This window comes from Ostrea edulis, chromosome 7 (genome assembly GCF_947568905.1).
Source record: "Ostrea edulis chromosome 7, xbOstEdul1.1, whole genome shotgun sequence".
Lineage (NCBI taxonomy): Eukaryota > Metazoa > Mollusca > Bivalvia > Ostreida > Ostreidae > Ostrea > Ostrea edulis.
In genome coordinates, this window is record NC_079170.1 from 1,622,992 (window position 1) to 1,643,578 (window position 20,587).

The 20,587-nt window shown below is 35.9% G+C and overlaps 1 protein-coding gene across 1 annotated transcript; it reads right to left on the reverse strand.

The window, feature by feature from the left end:
- Window positions 1-165: 165 nt before the first annotated feature.
- On the reverse strand, window positions 166-18,578 carry LOC130047626 (CXXC-type zinc finger protein 1-like). Its single transcript, XM_056143001.1, has 15 exons — window positions 18,440-18,578; window positions 17,837-18,110; window positions 17,069-17,169; window positions 16,654-16,757; window positions 16,334-16,426; window positions 15,903-15,971; window positions 15,201-15,292; window positions 6,457-6,541; window positions 4,405-4,503; window positions 3,959-4,128; window positions 3,203-3,410; window positions 2,598-2,705; window positions 2,108-2,251; window positions 1,453-1,605; window positions 166-585 (listed from the first exon to the last, which is right to left on the reverse strand). Exons 2-15 carry the CDS (start codon window positions 17,959-17,961, stop codon window positions 442-444), a joined length of 1,695 nt encoding a protein of 564 aa, XP_055998976.1. The 5' UTR covers window positions 17,962-18,110; window positions 18,440-18,578; the 3' UTR covers window positions 166-441.
- Between the last annotated feature and the right edge of the window lie 2,009 nt (window positions 18,579-20,587).

A 20,587-nucleotide genomic window follows, 5' to 3' on the forward strand; every position in this document is an offset into this window, starting at 1 on the left:
GATAAATCGACAGTGAATGCTCTCTGGGTGTCCAGGAATGATCATTTATCAGTGTACACTAGCTTCTCCCCATCTACAGGTATTGATACTAATATCCCCATCCCACACTCATACTAATGAAGGATTCTTTTATTCTCACAATCAGTCAAAAAAAAAACACCCCAGTAGATTTCAATGAATTTTAATGGACATGATGGAATAAGACAATGAACGTATACATGTAGTTTATGTACAAATATTGAAAATTACATTTAAAAAATATACACCAAGGATTGATTATGGTTTCCTTTATTTTTGAAGATAAAACGCAACAATAACTTTAATAATATAAATACGTATTCATGTAAAAAGAGACATTGGCATCATACAGGGATCTGTTATTAGCCGTGCCATTTACATGTCGACAAAGAACAGAACACATTCCTGAATTCAACTGGAGTGCTACTCCATGTTTGGAGGGCGGATTGGATTCATTGGATCGTGATCTACTGTTTGGTGGAGCATCAGCCCCAGGACTCCCACTCGGTTTGCCATGGAAACACGAATATTTCTCTCCTGTTCGAACAGGTCATCCAGCTTTAACCACTGAAATATAGAGATGGGAGTCTATAAAACTACCGATAAACGTCATATTTACATGTATTTATAGAAATGAGAGTTACAGTACACTGCAGGTAAACATTGAATTTACATGTATTTATAGAAATGAGAGTTTACAGTATAAAACTGCAGGTAAACATTGAATTTACATGTATTTTACATACATGTAGGAATAGAATATCATTCTTCATTTATAAAATGCACGACTGTAGACTATATTTCTGTGGACAGTTGGTAGGAAATCCATAGAAGTCAAATATCTGTATCTCGAAGTCTGGGGGTCTTCAACAAGACTATTTTGTATACATTCATTTGAATCTTGATGAATGCATGTATACTTACATTATATAAATCAAATTGAATAGTCTTCTGTTATTCATATTTAAGTAATTTGTAAATCAAAAGGTCAAACAAAATCAGTATATAGTTTTAGGGCTAATTTGAAATGTCTCCATGATGTAAGGGGGACCCTTAATATTTTAGGTCGACAGCTTTAAAAGCTCATTGGTTCATATGGTAAGAAATCATTTAAACATGATATCTCAAATACTACTTCAATAAAAAAAAATTTACATGAAGGATGTCTTATTTAAAAAAAATGATGACCTTCATCACTTGAGATAAGTAAGATAGTCAAAGGACAACGTCACCTGGTCATATAAGGTAATATTGTCTCATAATGATGTCTCTAATACTTTAGTACTGAACCTTAGCAAGAAAAGCCTTCATTAAATGTTTCCCCATTCTAAAATATCATAACAAAATTAGTCATCTTAAATACCTGTCTGACCCTCTCCATGTCAATTTCTGCCTGTCGTAATTTTTCCCTTATAACAAAACTATTTATTTTACCTGTCTGACCCTCTCCATGTCAATTTCTGCCCGTCGTAATTTCTCCCAGCAGTAATGTTTATTGCACTTTTTCTTCGGTGCTCTGCAGATTTCACCCGTTTCAATGAAAACATCCACAACGATAGGGCAACCACAGACCTCCTCCGGTCCAACCTTATAAAAACAGAATTCACCGTAATTTTTTTATGTTCATTTAATCCACATGTATTTGCTAATCACTCCCAGATTTTGGTTTTGTTTATATACATGTAATACACATGAGAAGCTTTCAGGAGGGAATGAAGAGGATTGTTCTTCGTTAGCATTGCATCTTAAAAGTCAGAATGCTTGAAATTTATGAAGAGTTAAATGGACATCCTTTAATTTGACTGGGTGTCATATTGATCCAAAATGGCTGAAATGTTGAAAAATAGAACACTGTTCTGAAAAAGTTTAATTCAAGATCAGCCCCGAATCGAAAAACGACTCTTGATTCTAAAAGATGGGGGTAAAACAGGAAATTATGGCTTTTCTCTTCATTTAGATTGTGTCGCGAGTATTTGATCATATTTCAAATTCAATTCTTTGAGAGGTTTCACTGAGAGATCAATCTTTAAACATTTCACCGCATTTTAGGAGATCTATAGTAAGGTATCTTGTTTGAACTTCTCTCAACCTTTGGTTCCTTGGTGTGCTCCGGACACAGGACTTTCAGTCTCTTACAGTACACCTTCTGCTGAGCATTATAATAGTCACAGAACATGGAGTTCCCCTCGATCCTCGTCTTGTAGATAGAGCCAAAGGAAGTCTGGGCCTCAGACTAGAAACAAATACAAAGAAATCATCACATAGCTATATATTTTTCATGGAAATTATAACACTTACCTTATACACATCTACTGTCATTTTACAACATTTTCAGAGTTCTTTCTGATGAAATGAAATATCACACATGGTATTGGTGCCGTATCAATGGCACCACAAGTTAGTGACATTGATGTCGAACAAATCAAGTTAAGTGATAAGGGGGGGGGGGGGGGGGGGGGGGGTGTGTGTGTGTGTTGTGAAACAATATCTGAATATATATGAAAATGGTATGAAACAAAACCCCAAAAATGAAATACAACCCCCCCCCCCCCCCCCCCCCCCAACCCATAAAAACTGACCTTTGAGAAGCACTTCTCCATGTGTCGTAAGGCTCCCTTCTGATTTAATTCTGCCCCACACGTGACACAGTACAAACTCAGCTCCAAATCGTCTTCATTGTCCTTCTCCTGTCAATATTTCAGTCAGACATTTTATGTTTACTTTGCGACAAGTTGGGGGAAACTGTGCGGAAGATGTTATGAATGGAGAGTATATTTTGCTCTTATCATATACAATGTACTAGTACTAGTACATGTAGTACTGTACAGAAAGTTTTTGCTATCTTTACTCCCTAGCCTAAGGCACAAGTGTCATACTGTAATACAGACAAACACACTGATAATAAACACACTGATAATGATGGTGCTGTTGTTTACGTGTAGTTTACACCTGTATATTCTATACACTGCCAGCCACTTACATCTGTAATACAGACAAACACACTGATAATAAACACACTGATAATGATGGTGCTGTTGTTTACGTGTAGTTTACACCTGTATAATCTATACACTGCCAGCCACTTACATCTGTAATACAGACAAACACACTGATAATAAACACACTGATAATGATGGTGCTGTTGTTTACGTGTAGTTTACACCTGTATATTCTATACACTTACATCCTGCTCTGGGGCGATGGTGACGTTTCTCGCCCTGTCTATAATCCCGTCCAGTTCCTGATGCCGGACGTCGAGTTCGGCCAGTCTCTGATGACACTCCAGCTGCTCACGTCGGATTTTCTCCAGCATCTTCTTGTTGGTCTCCTCCGTGACACAGGGACTGCTCTGCCATTGCTGGATCTTGGGAGGCAGGAGCTCGTATATCCGACTACAGTGAACAATGTAATAAACAATCATGTCACTTTCGTATGATACAAGAGCCTTTAAATAAATATTTCTCCACCCATAAAATGAATGGTACCCAGATAATTATACCGAGTTACTGCTACATGATGAAGATGTGATCTGAAGCGAGTGCACCCCATTTCATCAATCATTGCCAAGGTTACCTAACACTAATGACTTGAAAAGATTCTCCTGACTTAAAGTACAACTTTAAACCTCTAAGAAATGGTTATACAGTAAAACATGCCTATATAGAATAAATTCGCACTTATAATATAGTGATTTTCATTCTTTATGGTAAATAAAATATGGAACAATAACTCACTATAATGAATCACACTTAGAATAAATCAAAATTAGCTGCCCCTGATGCTTCACTATAACTATGTTTTACTGTACCTATACACATACCATAGCTAAATGTAGCTAGATAAATAGCTAAAATACAGAAAACAAAATCCCTGTCATCACCTGACAGAAACCTTTGTTCATTATTTGTTTTTCCCTGTCGCTTAGTATGAAATGCCGCACCTTTTGGCTAGTTTAATGCCACAGTCATCTGAACAGTATTTGGAGTTAGGTCTTGCAGCCTCGATACACCCAGGCCCAAAACATTGACGAGGCTCGTCTATCTCAATCTCACGGACATCCTCTATTTCGGACCTCTTTCTCTTCAATTCAGATGCATTCTCTTTGGCTCTCTACAAACACAAAGTAAAAATATTTTCTAAAGTAAGGTGGTACATACATGTATATGACATGTGTATTACCTAAACTTGGTTTTACATCTTTAGATGAGGACACAAACTGGAAAACACGCAATGTACTTGGAACCTCTGTTCAAGTGACTGAAGAATGTTTGCTTTCCCGTTTTTTTAATACTTCTGTTAGCCGTCACACTCTCACCTTTGTTTTTTTGTCTGGCGAGTACTTGCGTCCTCGTTTTTTATATTTCTTTTTCGCTGTCAGATTCTTACCTTTGTTTTTTTGTCTGGCGAGTGCTTGCGTCCTCGTTTTTTATATTTCTTTTTCGCTGATCCACTCTCTGATACACTTTTTTTCCTCCCTCTCTTACCCTGAAATACAGAAAGAGAAAAGGGGACATCATCAGAAATTCTCAATACAGTTTTCTGTGCTCTACTTATTCCCCATAGTTCAAAGGTACAAGCAAAAAATGTTTTTAAAAAAATCATCCTTCAATTTAATATAGTTTGATATTTAACAATTTAGGTGCTTGGTGTCGAGGAATGGATTGTGAAGCTGGTGCAGAGTATGTACGAGAATGCGCAGAGTTGTGTACGGGTTGGTGATGGTCTCAGCGATGAGTTTGAGGTGAAGGTCGGTGTACATCAGGGATCTGTGCTTAGCCCACTGCTCTTTATCATTGTCCTTGAGGCCCTGTCACGTGAGTTTCGAGCAGGAGTGCCCTGGGAGGACCTTTATGCCGATGACCTTGTCATCATTTCAAATTCCTTGGAAGAATGTGTCAGTAGACTATTGACCTGGAAGGAGGCAATGGAGAGGAAGGGACTCAGAGTCAATGCCAAGAAAACCAAGATCATGATCTGTGGCACAGGCTTGGATCTACCTCAGAGCTCGGGCGAATTCCCATGTGCCGTATGCCGTACCGGTGTAGGCAGCAACAGTATACACTGCAAGGGATGTAAGCACTGGGTGCATAAGAAGTGCAGCGGCCTTAAGCACTTGAAAGAGGATCCCAATTACTGCTGCCCTAGATGCCTGGGAACTGCTCGACCAATAGATGGAAGGTCACAGAGGGAAGTTCAAGTTGGAAAAGACAAGCTAGAGGTAGTAGCTTCCTTCTGCTACTTAGGTGACATGCTGTCTGCGGCTGGAGGATGTGTGTCTCAACGATCACTCGTGTGAAGACGGCCTGGAATAAATTCAGGGAACTGCTGCCTGTCCTCTCTTCCCGTCATCTTTCCTATAAGACCCGTGGCAGGTTGTACAGCACATATGTGCGTAGCGCGATGCTGTATGCAAATGAGACGTGGCCCTTGCCAAAACCAGACCTCCTTCGCCTACAGTGAAATGACAGAGCCATGGTCAGAAAGATTTGCAGGATAAAGCCAGAAGACATGGCTAGTGTCAGATCAAGCGAGCTACTGGCACGATTTGGGATCGATGACCTTGACGCTATCCTGCGGGAGAAGAGGCTACGTTGGTTTGGGCACATTGCTAGATCCAGTGGGGCAATCAATGTCTTTTTAAAATATGAAAAAAGAGGGAGGACGACAACCAGGGAGACCAAAGATGACCTGGAAAGCACAGCTAGAAAAAGACCAGCGTGAGTGGGGATTTCGTGATGTCAATCCATTGGACAGAGATGCCTGGAAGTCAAATGTTAGGTCTGCCATACGTGCAGCAAGCCAGTTACCTGGAAGGGAGCCCACTGCTGTGGAAGATGCACCTTATTCTGCACATTAATCAAAATGCCGATGATGATGATGATGATGATATCAATAGAGGTGTAATGATATGTCTGATGTATTGATCACAGTCAGCATGAGACATGTATCGTATCATCAGTATGACATTGTAACACAGTTATAAGTTTTATCTGTCATTAATCTGGAATGATTCCGGGTGAGTCATGTTCAAATAAAGAGTATTCAACCCTTATAATTCTAGTTATGTTTATTTGTACATTTCATGAACTATCTATCAATACCATAGGTCTTGTGATTTTATTTTGGAAATAATACTACATATACTACATGTACCATTACAAAATAGACAACAGAAATATTGGTAATCTTCAGTTATTGGTCATTAAAAGTGTATTGTACGTTCGTGATATGGTACGCATCGTATTGTGAGGTATACTGCAACACATAGGCCTACATAAACATACTATATAACAAAGTTGCACTGGTACATGAAGAACATGTCCTTATTTTATAAATCCTGTATATGGCGTGAAGCAGACAGCCAGATGAAAGGTGAAGATAACGAACAGAGATCAATCTCACAATTCCTATAAGTATATATAAATGTCTAGTTCCTACCTTTGGAGATTTTTCGATGTTTTCCGAGCCATAGTCCGGATCATCATCAACATCCATATAGTCGTCGTCTTCATCACGAACTCCACTGAAGTGAAAATTCAGCACAGAATAAAGAACTACCTCATGTAACACAGGATATGTCTCTCTGTGTGAAGTCATAATAAATAAAGAATAAAGAACTACCTCATGTAACACAGGATATGTCTCTCTATGTGAAGTCATTATAAATAAAGAATAAAGAACTACCTCATGTAACACAGGATATGTCTCTCTGTGTGAAGTCATTATAAATAAAGAACTACCTCATGTAACACAGGATATGTCTCTCTGTGTGAAGTCATAATAAATAAAGAATAAAGAACTACCTCATGTAACACAGGATATGTCTCTCTGTGTAAAGTCATAATAAATAAAGAACTACCTCATGTAACACAGTATATGTCTCTCTGTGTGAAGTCATTATAAATAAAGAAATACCTCATGTAACACAGGATATGTCTCTCTGTGTGAAGTCATAATAAATAAAGAACTACCTCATGTAACACAGGATATGTCTCTCTGTGTGAAGTCATTATAAATAAAGAATAAAGAACTACCTCATGTAATACAGAATATGTCTCTCTGTGTGAAGTCATTATAAATAAAGAACTACCTCATGTAACACAGAATATGTCTCTCTGTGTGAAGTCATTATAAATAAAGAACTACCTCATGTAACACAGAATATGTCTCTCTGTGTGAAGTCATTATAAATAAAGAATAAAGAACTACCTCATGTAACACAGGATATGTCTCTCTGTGTGAAGTCATTATAAATAAAGAACTACCTCATGTAACACAGAATATGTCTCTCTGTGTGAAGTCATTATAAATAAAGAACTACCTCATGTAACACAGAATATGTCTCTCTGTGTGAAGTCATTATAAATAAAGAATAAAGAACTACCTCATGTAACACAGGATATGTCTCTGTGTGTAAAGTCATTATAAATAAAGAACTACCTCATGTAATACAGAATATGTCTCTCTGTGTAAAGTCATAATAAATAAAGAACTACCTCATGTAATACAGAATATATCTCTCTGTGTGAAGTCATAATAAATAAAGAATAAAGAACTACCTCATGTAACACAGGATATGTCTCTCTGTGTGAAGTCATTATAAATAAAGAACTACCTCATGTAACACAGAATATGTCTCTCTGTGTAAAGTCATAATAAATAAAGAACTACCTCATGTAATACAGAATATATCTCTCTGTGTGAAGTCATAATAAATAAAGAACTACCTCATGTAACACAGAATATGTCTCTCTGTGTAAAGTCATAATAAATAAAGAATAAAGAACTACCTCATGTAACACAGGATATGTCTCTGTGTGTAAAGTCATTATAAATAAAGAATAAAGAACTACCTCATGTAATACAGAATATGTCTCTCTGTGTGAAGTCATTATAAATAAAGAATAAAGAACTACCTCATGTAACACAGGATATGTCTCTCTGTGTGAAGTCATTATAAATAAAGAATAAAGAACTACCTCATGTAACACAGAATATGTCTCTCTGTGTGAAGTCATTATAAATAAAGAATAAAGAACTACCTCATGTAACACAGGATATGTCTCTGTGTGTAAAGTCATTATAAATAAAGAATAAAGAACTACCTCATGTAATACAGAATATGTCTCTCTGTGTGAAGTCATTATAAATAAAGAATAAAGAACTACCTCATGTAACACAGGATATGTCTCTCTGTGTGAAGTCATTATAAATAAAGAATAAAGAACTACCTCATGTAACACAGAATATGTCTCTCTGTGTGAAGTCATTATAAATAAAGAATAAAGAACTACCTCATGTAACACAGGATATGTCTCTGTGTGTAAAGTCATTATAAATAAAGAATAAAGAACTACCTCATGTAATACAGAATATGTCTCTCTGTGTGAAGTCATTATAAATAAAGAATAAAGAACTACCTCATGTAACACAGGATATGTCTCTCTGTGTGAAGTCATTATAAATAAAGAATAAAGAACTACCTCATGTAACACAGGATATGTCTCTCTGTGTGAAGTCATTATAAATAAAGAATAAAGAACTACCTCATGTAACACAGGATATGTCTCTCTGTGTGAAGTCATTATAAATAAAGAATAAAGAACTACCTCATGTAACACAGTATATGTCTCTCTGTGTGAAGTCATTATAAATAAAGAATAAAGAACTACCTCATGTAACACAGAATATGTCTCTCTGTGTGAAGTCATTATAAATAAAGAATAAAGAACTACCTCATGTAACACAGGATATGTCTCACTGTGTGAAGTCATTATAAATAAAGAATAAAGAACTACCTCATGTAACACAGAATATGTCTCTCTGTGACATTGTGCAGATTCAAGTTTTTAAAATCATGGTCCCCGGGGGTTAGGATGGGGCCACAATAGGGGATCAAAGATTTACGTACAAATATATAGGAAAAATCATTAAAATTCTTCTTTTGAAGAATCACTGGGTCAGAAAAGTTTACATTTACATGCAAGCTTCCTGACATAGTGCAGATTCAAGTTTGTAAAAATCATGGCCCCCTGGGATAGGTTGAAGTCACAATACGGATCAAAGTTTTACATACAAATATATAGGGAAAATCTTTAGATATGGGTCAAGGTGACTCAGGTGAGTTATGTGGTCCATGGGCCTCTTATTGTTTTTCTCTCTCTGTTCATCCATCAACTCCTTGTGGGAAGGATACGAAAGAGTACATATAAATAAGGCAAGGATAATTAAATCTGGTACACATGTACCCCAAGGTAAGAGGAAGACATTGGTCACTTCTCAGAACTACCTCATGTAACACAGTATATGTCTCTCTGTGTGAAGTCATAATAAATAAATAAAGAACTACCTCATGTAACACAGAATATGTCTCTGTGTGTAAAGTCATTATAAATAAAGAATAAAGAACTACCTCATGTAATACAGAATATGTCTCTCTGTGTAAAGTCATAATAAATAAAGAACTACCTCATGTAACACAGGATATATCTCTCTGTGTGAAGTCATAATAAATAAAGAATAAAGAACTACCTCATGTAACACAGTATATGTCTCTCTGTGTGAAGTCATTATAAATAAAGAATAAAGAACTACCTCATGTAACACAGGATATGTCTCTCTGTGTGAAGTCATTATAAATAAAGAACTACCTCATGTAACACAGTATATGTCTCTCTGTGTGAAGTCATTATAAATAAAGAACTACCTCATGTAACACAGGATATGTCTCTCTGTGTGAAGTCATAATAAATAAAGAACTACCTCATGTAACACAGGATATATCTCTCTGTGTGAAGTCATTATAAATAAAGAATAAAGAACTACCTCATGTAACACAGGATATGTCTCTCTGTGTGAAGTCATTATAAATAAAGAACTACCTCATGTAACACAGGATATGTCTCTCTGTGTGAAGTCATAATAAATAAAGAACTACCTCATGTAACACAGGATATGTCTCTCTGTGTGAAGTCATAATAAATAAAGAACTACCTCATGTAACACAGAATATGTCTCTCTGTGTGAAGTCATTATAAATAAAGAATAAAGAACTACCTCATGTAACACAGGATATGTCTCTATGTGTGAAGTCATAATAAATAAAGAATAAAGAACTACCTCATGTAACACAGGATATGTCTCTCTGTGTGAAGTCATTATAAATAAAGAATAAAGAACTACCTCATGTAACACAGGATATGTCTCTCTGTGTGAAGTCATAATAAATAAAGAACTACCTCATGTAACACAGGATATATCTCTCTGTGTGAAGTCATTATAAATAAAGAATAAAGAACTACCTCATGTAACACAGGATATGTCTCTCTGTGTGAAGTCATAATAACCATTTACACCATTCAATTTGTCTATGCATTTAATAATTTTCAGAAACATCAACAATTCTAGGAAGTCTATGTCCATTTTAGATTACATTAACCAGATACACATATCTGAGCAAAGAACATTTTCTTCTACAGAAACATGACAATTACAACAAGAGAAATGCTTGTACTGCAAAACACGCCCATCCAATATATTCAATAATGCTGTTAAACACGCCCACCCAATATATTCAATAATGCTGCAAAACACACCCACCCAATATATTCAATAATGCTGTTAAACACACCCACCCAATATATTCAATAATGCTGTTAAACACGCCCACCCAATATATTCAATAATGCTGTTAAACACACCCACCCAATATATTCAATAATGCTGTTAAACACACCCACCCAATATATTCAATAATGCTGTTAAACACGCCCACCCAATATATTCCATAATGCTGTTAAACACACCCACCCAATATATTCCATATGCTGTAAAACACGCCCACCCAATATATTCCATATGCTGTAAAACACACCCACCCAATATATTCAATAATGCTGTAGTAACCAAAGAAAGGATTAACTTCCCCATAAAGATTAAGAAATGGCTCTGACAGGGCAGATTATGCATAAAACAAAGTTTGATAAAAAAGCATTTCATACAAACACTGATCAACCATGGCAGTGTGACTCTGACCTTGAGAAGTGACCAATGTCTTCCTCTTACCTTGGGGTACATGTGTACCAGATTTAATTATCCTTGCCTTATTTATATGTACTCTTTCGTATCCTTCCCACAAGGAGTTGATGGATGAACAGAGAGAGAAAAACAATAAGAGGCCCATGGACCACATAACTCACCTGAGTCACCTTGACCCATATCTAAAGATTTTCCCTATATATTTGTATGTAAAACTTTGATCCGTATTGTGACTTCAACCTATCCCAGGGGGCCATGATTTTTACAAACTTGAATCTGCACTATGTCAGGAAGCTTGCATGTAAATGTAAACTTTTCTGACCCAGTGATTCTTCAAAAGAAGAATTTTAATGATTTTTCCTATATATTTGTACGTAAATCTTTGATCCCCTATTGTGGCCCCATCCTAACCCCCGGGGACCATGATTTTAAAAACTTGAATCTGCACTATGTCAGGATGCTTTCATGTAAATTTCTAATTTCCTGGCCCAGTGGTTCTTGAGAAGATGATTTTTCCTATATATTTGCATGTAAAACTTTGATCCCCTATTGTGGCCTCATCCAACCCCCGGGGCCCATGATTTGAACAAACTTGAATCTGCACTATATCAGGAAGCATTCATGTCAATCTCAGCTTTTCTGGCTCAGTGGTTCTTGAGAAGAAGATTTTTAAATGACCACACCCTATTTTTTCATTTTTGAGATTATATCCCCTTTGAATGGGGCATGGCCTTTATTTGAATAAACTTGGAAGCCCTTCACCAAAGGATGCTTTGTGCCAAGTTTGGTTGAAATTGACCCAGTGTTCCTGGAGAAGAGCATGAAAATGTTGAAAGGACTACAGACAAATTTTGATCAGAAAAGCTCACTTGAGCCTTCAGCTCAGGTAAAAATGTAGCACTATACCACAGTACAATCCTTTTATAATGGTCTAATATGTGTGTCAAGTTTGCTTAAACATATATTATTAGTACAGTCTCTATTTCGCTTTGAGCCTAAAAATCACCCATGTGAGTTTGACCTTGAAACTTTTCCCTCTAATTATTGGGAACATGTGTAAAAAGTTTGATGATCCTAGCCTACTACCCATGAACTGTTGACATACACATTACATCAGACCATAATACGACCTGTCTAAGTGTCATTACATCAGACCATAACACGAACTGTCTAAGTGTCATTACATCAGACCATAATACGACCTGTCTAAGTGTCATTACATCATACCATAATACGACGTGTCTAAGATAGGTGTACATAGTGTCATTACATCAGACCATAATACAAACTGTCTAAGTGTCATTACATCAGACCATAATACGAACTGTCTAAGTGTCATTACATCAGACCATAATACAAACTGTCTAAGTGTCATTACATCAGACCATAATACGAACTGTCTAATATAGGTGTACATAGTGTCATTACATCAGACCATAATACGAACTGTCTAAGTGTCATTACATCAGACCATAATACGAACTGTCTAAGTGTCATTACATCAGATCATAACACGACCTGTCTAAGTGTCATTACATCAGACCATAATACAAACTGTCTAAGTGTCATTACATCAGACCATAATATGACCTGTCTAAGTGTCATTACATCAGACCATAATACCACCTGTCTAAGTGTCATTACATCAGACCATAATACGAACTGTCTAAGTGTCATTACATCAGACCATAATACCACCTGTCTAAGTGTCATTACATCAGATCATAACACGAACTGTCTAAGTGTCATTACATCAGACCATAATACAAACTGTCTAAGTGTCATTACATCAGACCATAATACAAACTGTCTAAGTGTCATTACATCAGACCATAATACGAACTGTCTAAGTGTCATTACATCAGACCATAACATGAACTGTCTAAGTGTCATTACATCAGACCATAATACGACCTGTCTAAGTGTCATTACATCATACCATAACACGGACTGTCTAAGTGTCATTACATCAGACCATAATACCACCTGTCTAAGTGTCATTACATCAGACCATAATACAAACTGTCTAAGTGTCATTACATCAGACCATAATACGAACTGTCTAAGTGTCATTACATCAGATCATAACACGACCTGTCTAAGATAGGTGTACATAGTGTCATTCCTTGTACATGCTTTCCCTTTTACCCATTTTCAAAATGTTAAAACCTTTTCCTGTGCATAAATAAAGCTCTAACTTACACTGTATAAATCATAAAAATAAAACAAAATACAATATATGTACTTGCAAACCAAAAACTTAGAAGATTTGTGTACATGCATATGGTTTGGATCTAATTTGGCCCCGTAAAATGACTTTATATCAAATTTAACTAAAATTCATTAACGGTGTATGTACAATTGTTTTATGTTATTTTTAGAAAATTGGTTGTAATTTTAAGATACATGTGTGTTTATACTATAAATGTTACTAGCCTTTTCTAAGACTTTTTAAAATTTCATGAAAATCTTGAAATCTTAGCATCAGAATTTTTAAAGTAGATAAAATCCCAAGGTCAACCTCATGAGGTCACAGATTTTGATACCAAAAGAAAGGTTCATTCATATGTGAAAGCCCATAACAGATCACTCAAAAGTTAAGGCCAAGGCTAAAATTTTTCAATGTATATCATTTTTTGATACACACATATATGAGAGAGAGAGAGAGAGAGAGAGAGAGAGAGAGAGAGAGAGAGAGAGAGAGAGAGAGAGAGAATCAATTAGAGAAAAACAAGTTTTGCATCACCTTGTCTTTACAAAATTGAGAATTAACAGTGAACACTCAAAATTTGTAATTTGTATGCTATAGATATTATTTTTGGAAATGTTTGTAAAGAATTTATTTACTGCTAAAACATATATCAATGATAAATTATTCCTATGAATTCCATATTATTCTTGCATTTGGCCCAAAGTTACCTCTTCATATTTCTCTTGAAATTCAGTTCAATATCATGATTTTGAAACACTCCTAAAACTGCCCCTATTTTCATGGCAATGATATATTTTGTGTACACATTTCAAATCATATATGATGTTACATTTTGTAAATCACTTCCTACTCGAGACCTTATTTTGGTATACAAAAAAAATGTACTTACAAGGGGTCTTGGTGCAAAAATAAGGTTCTCATGAATATTTATATAGATAGAATGCACATATAACATGAATAATCAGTGATAAACAAACTTAATATTTGTGAAAAAAAAAAATGTTGCTGATCAGTCTGACCTGACAAGGCAAGGTCATTTAGTGAAATCTATGTGGAATATAGCATTCTAATTACTGTCATAATGAATGTTCTTCCAAAAACAATTGTGTGAATACACGTACGGTATTTAGTACATGTGATATGACACTTTATCTAATAAAATGGTACATGCTGCACTGACATAGAAATAAATAAAACTAGCAAACAAAAATTTTAAATCATAAGCAAGAGAAAAAAAAAATGAAAAAACAAAAAAATAAAACTTATGGAGAATAAAATCTTGAATTTCTACTGACCAATCTATGATTCTACAACATAAACAAGACAGAATAAATACGAATCTTTTGAAATCTCTATGAAATTTGATCAAATATTTAATGAAGCTACATTGAGAGTTTCAGTTATTAAAAACTTTACACTATGAGAACAAGTGACATTCTGAAAAGTCTACACCTACAGAAAGACTTGTTTCTTGTGTACATATATATTATTACTACCTTAACTTATCCGAAGAGTCGGATCACGTCGAGTTGACAGGTGCGGATCATCAGATCACACGAGATGCAAAGCGTCGAGTTTGATCTGATGATCCGCACCTGTCAACGAGACATGATCCAACTCTTCGGATCAAGTTACTGTAGTAATGATAAATTTATTATATACCCCCTTATGCATTTTAAATTCACATTTATAAGAATAATAAATGTAATCCAAATTATCAAAATCACAGACTAACAGTGAAATTATATTTTGTGCACGCAGTTTTGTTTGTGACGCGGTCAATATTTTCCACAAATAAAGTTGCGGTGATGACTTGTGACGTCATTGCGACATTATAGGTTTCAGAGGATACTGATACGGAATCAGAAAACCACAGGGTGGTGATCCAGGACACGAGTACTTCACTTCTGTACAACAGTTACCTTCACCTTACCTGAAATACTCCGTTCTGATGGACTCGGTTTCTGTGGTCAGTGTACATTCTTGTTTATCCAGGTTGGTTCTTTTGCTCGTCATATTTAAACCCTTAAAAATAAATTACAACATGCATCCTTTTAGCAGAAAAAAATTACAGACTGATACCTGAAGGTGAAGGTTAATCATCTTACTATAATCAGATACATAAAGTTAAGAGTTAAGGCCCAAAATGAAAATAGCTGGGTTTCTGCCACTCTGACCGACCCAAATTGTACCTCATACCCTGAAATTTATTTTTAGATCTTGCTCAAACTTGTAATACTATGTACAGTAGTAGGTAATTTACATGGAACCATACTGAGAAATGAGTAATTATAATTCATTTCTACTGACATACCATAATTATAATTCATTTCTACTGACATACCATAATTATAATTCATTTCTACTGACATATCATAATTTGGACTTGGACGTTAGCAGAAACACAAGAATTTATATTTTTGGCCTTATTAAAATTTTGGAAAAGGTGTTAATGTATGGGTAGAAACGCACCAAAGTTTAAAATAATCTTAGTTTTCTCAAAATAAATGATCAGATTCTGTTATAAACAATAAAGTGTCTTGTATTTAAATAAATCAAAATCATTTCCATTTTTTTATTTATTGGGGGGTGGGGGGGGGGGGGGGGGGGTGGGGGTAGGGGATGACACACATACAAAGTTGAGACACTGCCGCAGTCTGCATTTCTGCCTGATCTTGTTTGGTCCTCCGAACTTCTTCATGTCCTTCAAAAATTTAAAGACCAATCATTTATCAAAAATAAAAAAATCAACGACACAAGACAATTACATATTCATATCTTCATTAAGTTTGCTTTGATAAAATACTGTTTCTAGTACATGTTCTTTTTTTCACAACTGAAACACATTAAATAAACTTATTTAATTACATGTACACATTATGTGTGTAAGTATCATTTGTTGCATCAAGCTCCATCTGATAAAACCAATTTCAAATTTTTTTGGCGTCAAACTGAGCAATCCATGTTTGTGAAATAGTAGATCAATATATAAAAACAAAAATTGGACCACTTTTTGAAAGGGATAAAAACTTGCAATTTACAAATGGAAAATGGACGGACACTAACTTTACAATAGTCACACCGAGCACAGTCCTCAGTTCTGTGACAAGCCGTGCATTCACCACAACGCCTGGACGATTTCTTCTTGCTGCTAGAATCCTGATATACACACAAAAACAAAAAAAAAATTTCACGTCACTAAATTTCAGATTTCTTGTCAATAAAATATAAAATGTTGCACAACACTCATACATGTACATGAAACTGAATTTACTGTTACTTAACTGCATAAAAAAAAACCCACATGATTAGTGCATTTGTAATAAAATTCCATTTGAGATTTGTTCCGACATAAACAAGCCTCTGTACATCTGAAGAAGAATTACCTCTCTGCTTCGGAACTCTCTTTCAGATGAATGTTTATGGGATGAATGCTTCTCTTTAGAACTTTTCTTGTGTTTGTATTTAATTTCTAGACTGGCATCTTGTTCTACAACAGCAACAAAAATAAGTTACTTCAAAATGCTATAGATAACTGTTCAACACATCTAGAAGAACTTTGACCTAAGGTCAACATTTGTCTTCTATCTGAAACCTTGTAATAAACCCAACAATTTTAACAGATTTAGGTGGTCTGCATGTGAACTGGTCATTACCAAAATTACTGATTTCTGAGAAAAGCATTCATTAAAATATAATGCAAACCCCAGTCCTTTCCCCCAGTTTTTACAATCAAAATACACACAACTGCATTGAGATTAGACAATACAGAAATGGAGTACAGAGAACTTTTTGCCTCACCTCGACAAGACGTACAGTAGAAATGTTTGATGAGCTCTGCGTCTTTCTGGGTGACGCCGATACAGTCCCCATGGTACCACTCCTCGCAGTTGTCACAGCCACTGAGTCGAGGGAGAATATAAAGACTTTAATGAACAAACACCAACAATCAGTTAATAAACAATCGGTCAATACACAATCAGTAAACAGTCAGTCAATACATAGCCAGTCAATATAACAGTCAGTCAATATAACAGTCATATTGAATATTTTAGTTTGAAAGTTATGACCAAGGTTAACGTCACAGACAGATAAAAGTGCACTAGTCAACATGGAGCTATAGACGACATCCTCCACACAAATCATACCTTTACATGCAATATTCACACAGAGAAAAACCATGTATTAATGACTCTTTTAATAAAGGAAATTGACGATTGCATCAGATTATATTTACATTTGCAATCATTTTACCTTTATATCTTATGTGAACAATCATGTCAATGTGCGTGTGAACCTTGATAAATATGGTAAGACTATTTTTACCACTTGGAATTCTGATAGAAAAGAAAGTAAAAAGTAACCATAAAAAAATAAATTTCACTTTTTTTAAAAAATACATGAGGGCATGAATTGCAATATATGCATTACAGCAGCATACTTTTCATAAAGCTCTCCATGAAGTAAGCTGACGTGAAGCATTGCAGTCATGTATTTTTCAAAAATGAAACTGAAGTTATTCCTTAACTGAATGTCAAATGCCAAATAAATCATCACTGGCTGACATACATCATGAATCGACTGCAGTCTTTAGATCGGCAGATACAGTACTCCTGTTCGTACGGCCCGCCCGGTCCCTCGTGGTCCATGATTCGGATCAGCTGTTCTACCTTGGCTTGTCGCTCTGGTAACATTGTGCTGTATTGCTTGGCCTTGTCCGCGGCCTCCTGGACTCCCCGCCCTACAATGTGTGCCCCTATTCACCTGTTTAGTTACTGGATAACAAATGGTGATGCACCACCTTTATTTATCTGCTGTGGGGCAACAATTAAGACATTGTGATCTGCAAAATGTAGAAATACTAATATTAATTATTAACAGTCTGGTATTATGGCATTGTAATTTCTCTTTCATCTCAATTTGATTCATTTGCATCAGTTACTGTACGATGCATGCTTTTAAGTTGGAAAATTTCGTTAATCTTAGAAATAAATTTGAAATAATGACATGAAATGTAGTTGTTAACTTGTATTTACACCGGTGAAGGAAACTGTTTCGAATTTCCTCCAAAGAAATGATTCGTGTTTCTTAATCTTACCGTTAATTTTAAATTTAGTAATCTCATGAAAAATATAGTGTTAAATATTATGGCATATAGATATAGGTCCTTACGTTCACTCAACTTTCAGTATGTTTTATCATCCACACAGAAATATAAACTTTCTTAAAATCCGACTCCGAGTTCGAACGCAAATCGACAAACGTTATGACGATCTAAAATCTGGGTCGGCGACAAGTCAAATCAGCCCCATTTCATTTCGGCACGGTTGACGAGGGAAAAAGCCCAAAATCACGTATCAAATCGACAAGTACTTGTCATCAGATTTAAGGGGGGATTTTAATTAAAGGATTTAATCAAATTCAAGGGGTTTAGCATGAGCTGATAATTTTTAATTAAAAAAGAAGACACCCCCTCCCAAATTGCAAGGGCGGATCCAGGAATTGTGGTTACGGGAGGCGCCACTTTATGAGGCAGGGGGTCTGGGGGCCGCCTTGAGGGTCCAGGGGGCGAAGCCCCCGAAAGCTCCTGGATTTTATAGGACTTGAAATATGTCTTCTATTCAGTCATTTGTACTATTACTGTTTTCTGTCATTTTTAATAAGGTGAAATTAATAAAATGACGCAAATTTTAAATGTTTTTGGAAAAACTTAAGTTCTCCCAATAGAATAATGCAAGAAATCAAAAGATTTTGTCATCTATTTCTCCGGGAGTGTTAGAAATTATTGCTTCTTTTGTCGTTTAGTACATTTTTCTGAGCAGGACACCACGATTTACCTTAAATTTGAAAAAAAAAAAATGGGGGGGGGGGGGTGCTTAAATCTGCCACTGAATTGTAATTGTGAATAAGTAATCTGTAATGGTTTCGCTGATGTAGTGGTTTGCGCTAGTTCACGGCTACTCCCGCTCTGGCAGTGTTTTAATCGTTATAAACTGTACTGGATACGGCTTGACGATGTAGTGATAATTTTATTGGTACGATGATGTAGGTTTTTCTTCAGATCGATTCCGATAGACAATACAAGAAAATTTTTCAACCGTGTCGGTGTGTTCGGTAGAGCGTTCATTGGTAAATATTCCATCATATGACTATGCAAGCAGAATCTAGCAAATTCGTTTGGTAATTTCTTTCATGGAAAAGTACAGATAATATCTGAGAAACTCTTTCTGCTTCAAAAAAGCAAGCCAACATAGAAGGGGTGATATTCTTGGAGCAGACATGAAATTTGATGATATGGTACTTGTTCTTGGATCAGCAACGTAAGCTGAAGTTTGCAAGATCATCATGACGTCCCCTTCAAAATCACATGAACTGGATCCAGTACCCTCATCAAACAGTACCCTCATCAAACAGTACCCCAGTACCCTCATCACTTTCGGAATCATGTCTTGACTGTCTCCTTCCTTCGACCATAGCCATCGTAAATAAACTTCTATCAGAATCAGCATCAAGAATGCCTCAAGGTTCGCTCGCTCTCTCTCTCTCTCTCTCTCTCTCTCTCTCTCTCTCTCTCTCTCTCTCTCTCTCTCTCTCTCTCTCTCTCTCAAAAACCAAAAAGAAACAAAGAAAATGAAAAAAAAAACAAAAAAACAACAAACAACAGGAATTAGACAAAGAGGTGTTCAGGAACTATCGTCCTGTTTCAAATCTCCAATATATTTTCTTCTAATTCTTGAGAAAGTTGTTCACACTAGGCTAGAAGATCGTCTCCAACCAAATCAATTAATGAACAGCTATCTACTTATCGTGTTACTAGACCGAGAGACCGAGACTGCTTTTCTTAGAGTCCACTACGACATCACAACTGCTTTGGATGATAGTACATGTGTTCTTGATGTTAATTCTCGACAGCTTAGGATGTCCATTCATCGACTTGAATATTCATTGTGTATAACTAGGTCAGCCTCGTTATGGATACAGTCGTACCATATTGGTCGGTGTCAACACATTGTTGTTGGATCACCAGTGTCTCGTGAAATCAGTCTGAATCTTGGTGTTCCGCATGGATCTAGTGAAATCAGTCTGAATCTTGGTGTTCCGCATGGATCTAGTGAAATCAGTCTGAATCTTGGTGTTCCGCATGGATCTAGTGAAATCAATCTGAATCTTGGTGTTCCGCATGGATCTGTTTTGGATCCACAATCATATGGCGAGTTCGCAAAACCCACATGCAACATCTGCCGAAAACACAATATGGGATTCCAGTGTTTAAATGGAAGACCTACTTTTCTAAAATAAGTTCTTGGATGAACATCAATG

Bases quoted from the DNA above. Each gene is read 5' to 3' on its own strand.
- LOC130047626 (XM_056143001.1), bottom strand. From the start codon at position 17,961: ATGTTACCAGAGCGACAAGCCAAGGTAGAACAGCTGATCCGAATCATG. The intron at 4,504-6,456 runs GTAGGAACTAGA...TCTGTATTTCAG, and splicing joins ACATCGAAAAATCTCCAAAG to GGTAAGAGAGGGAGGAAAAA. The intron at 2,706-3,202 runs GTAAGTGTATAG...AAATATTGACAG, and splicing joins CCATCGCCCCAGAGCAGGAT to GAGAAGGACAATGAAGACGA.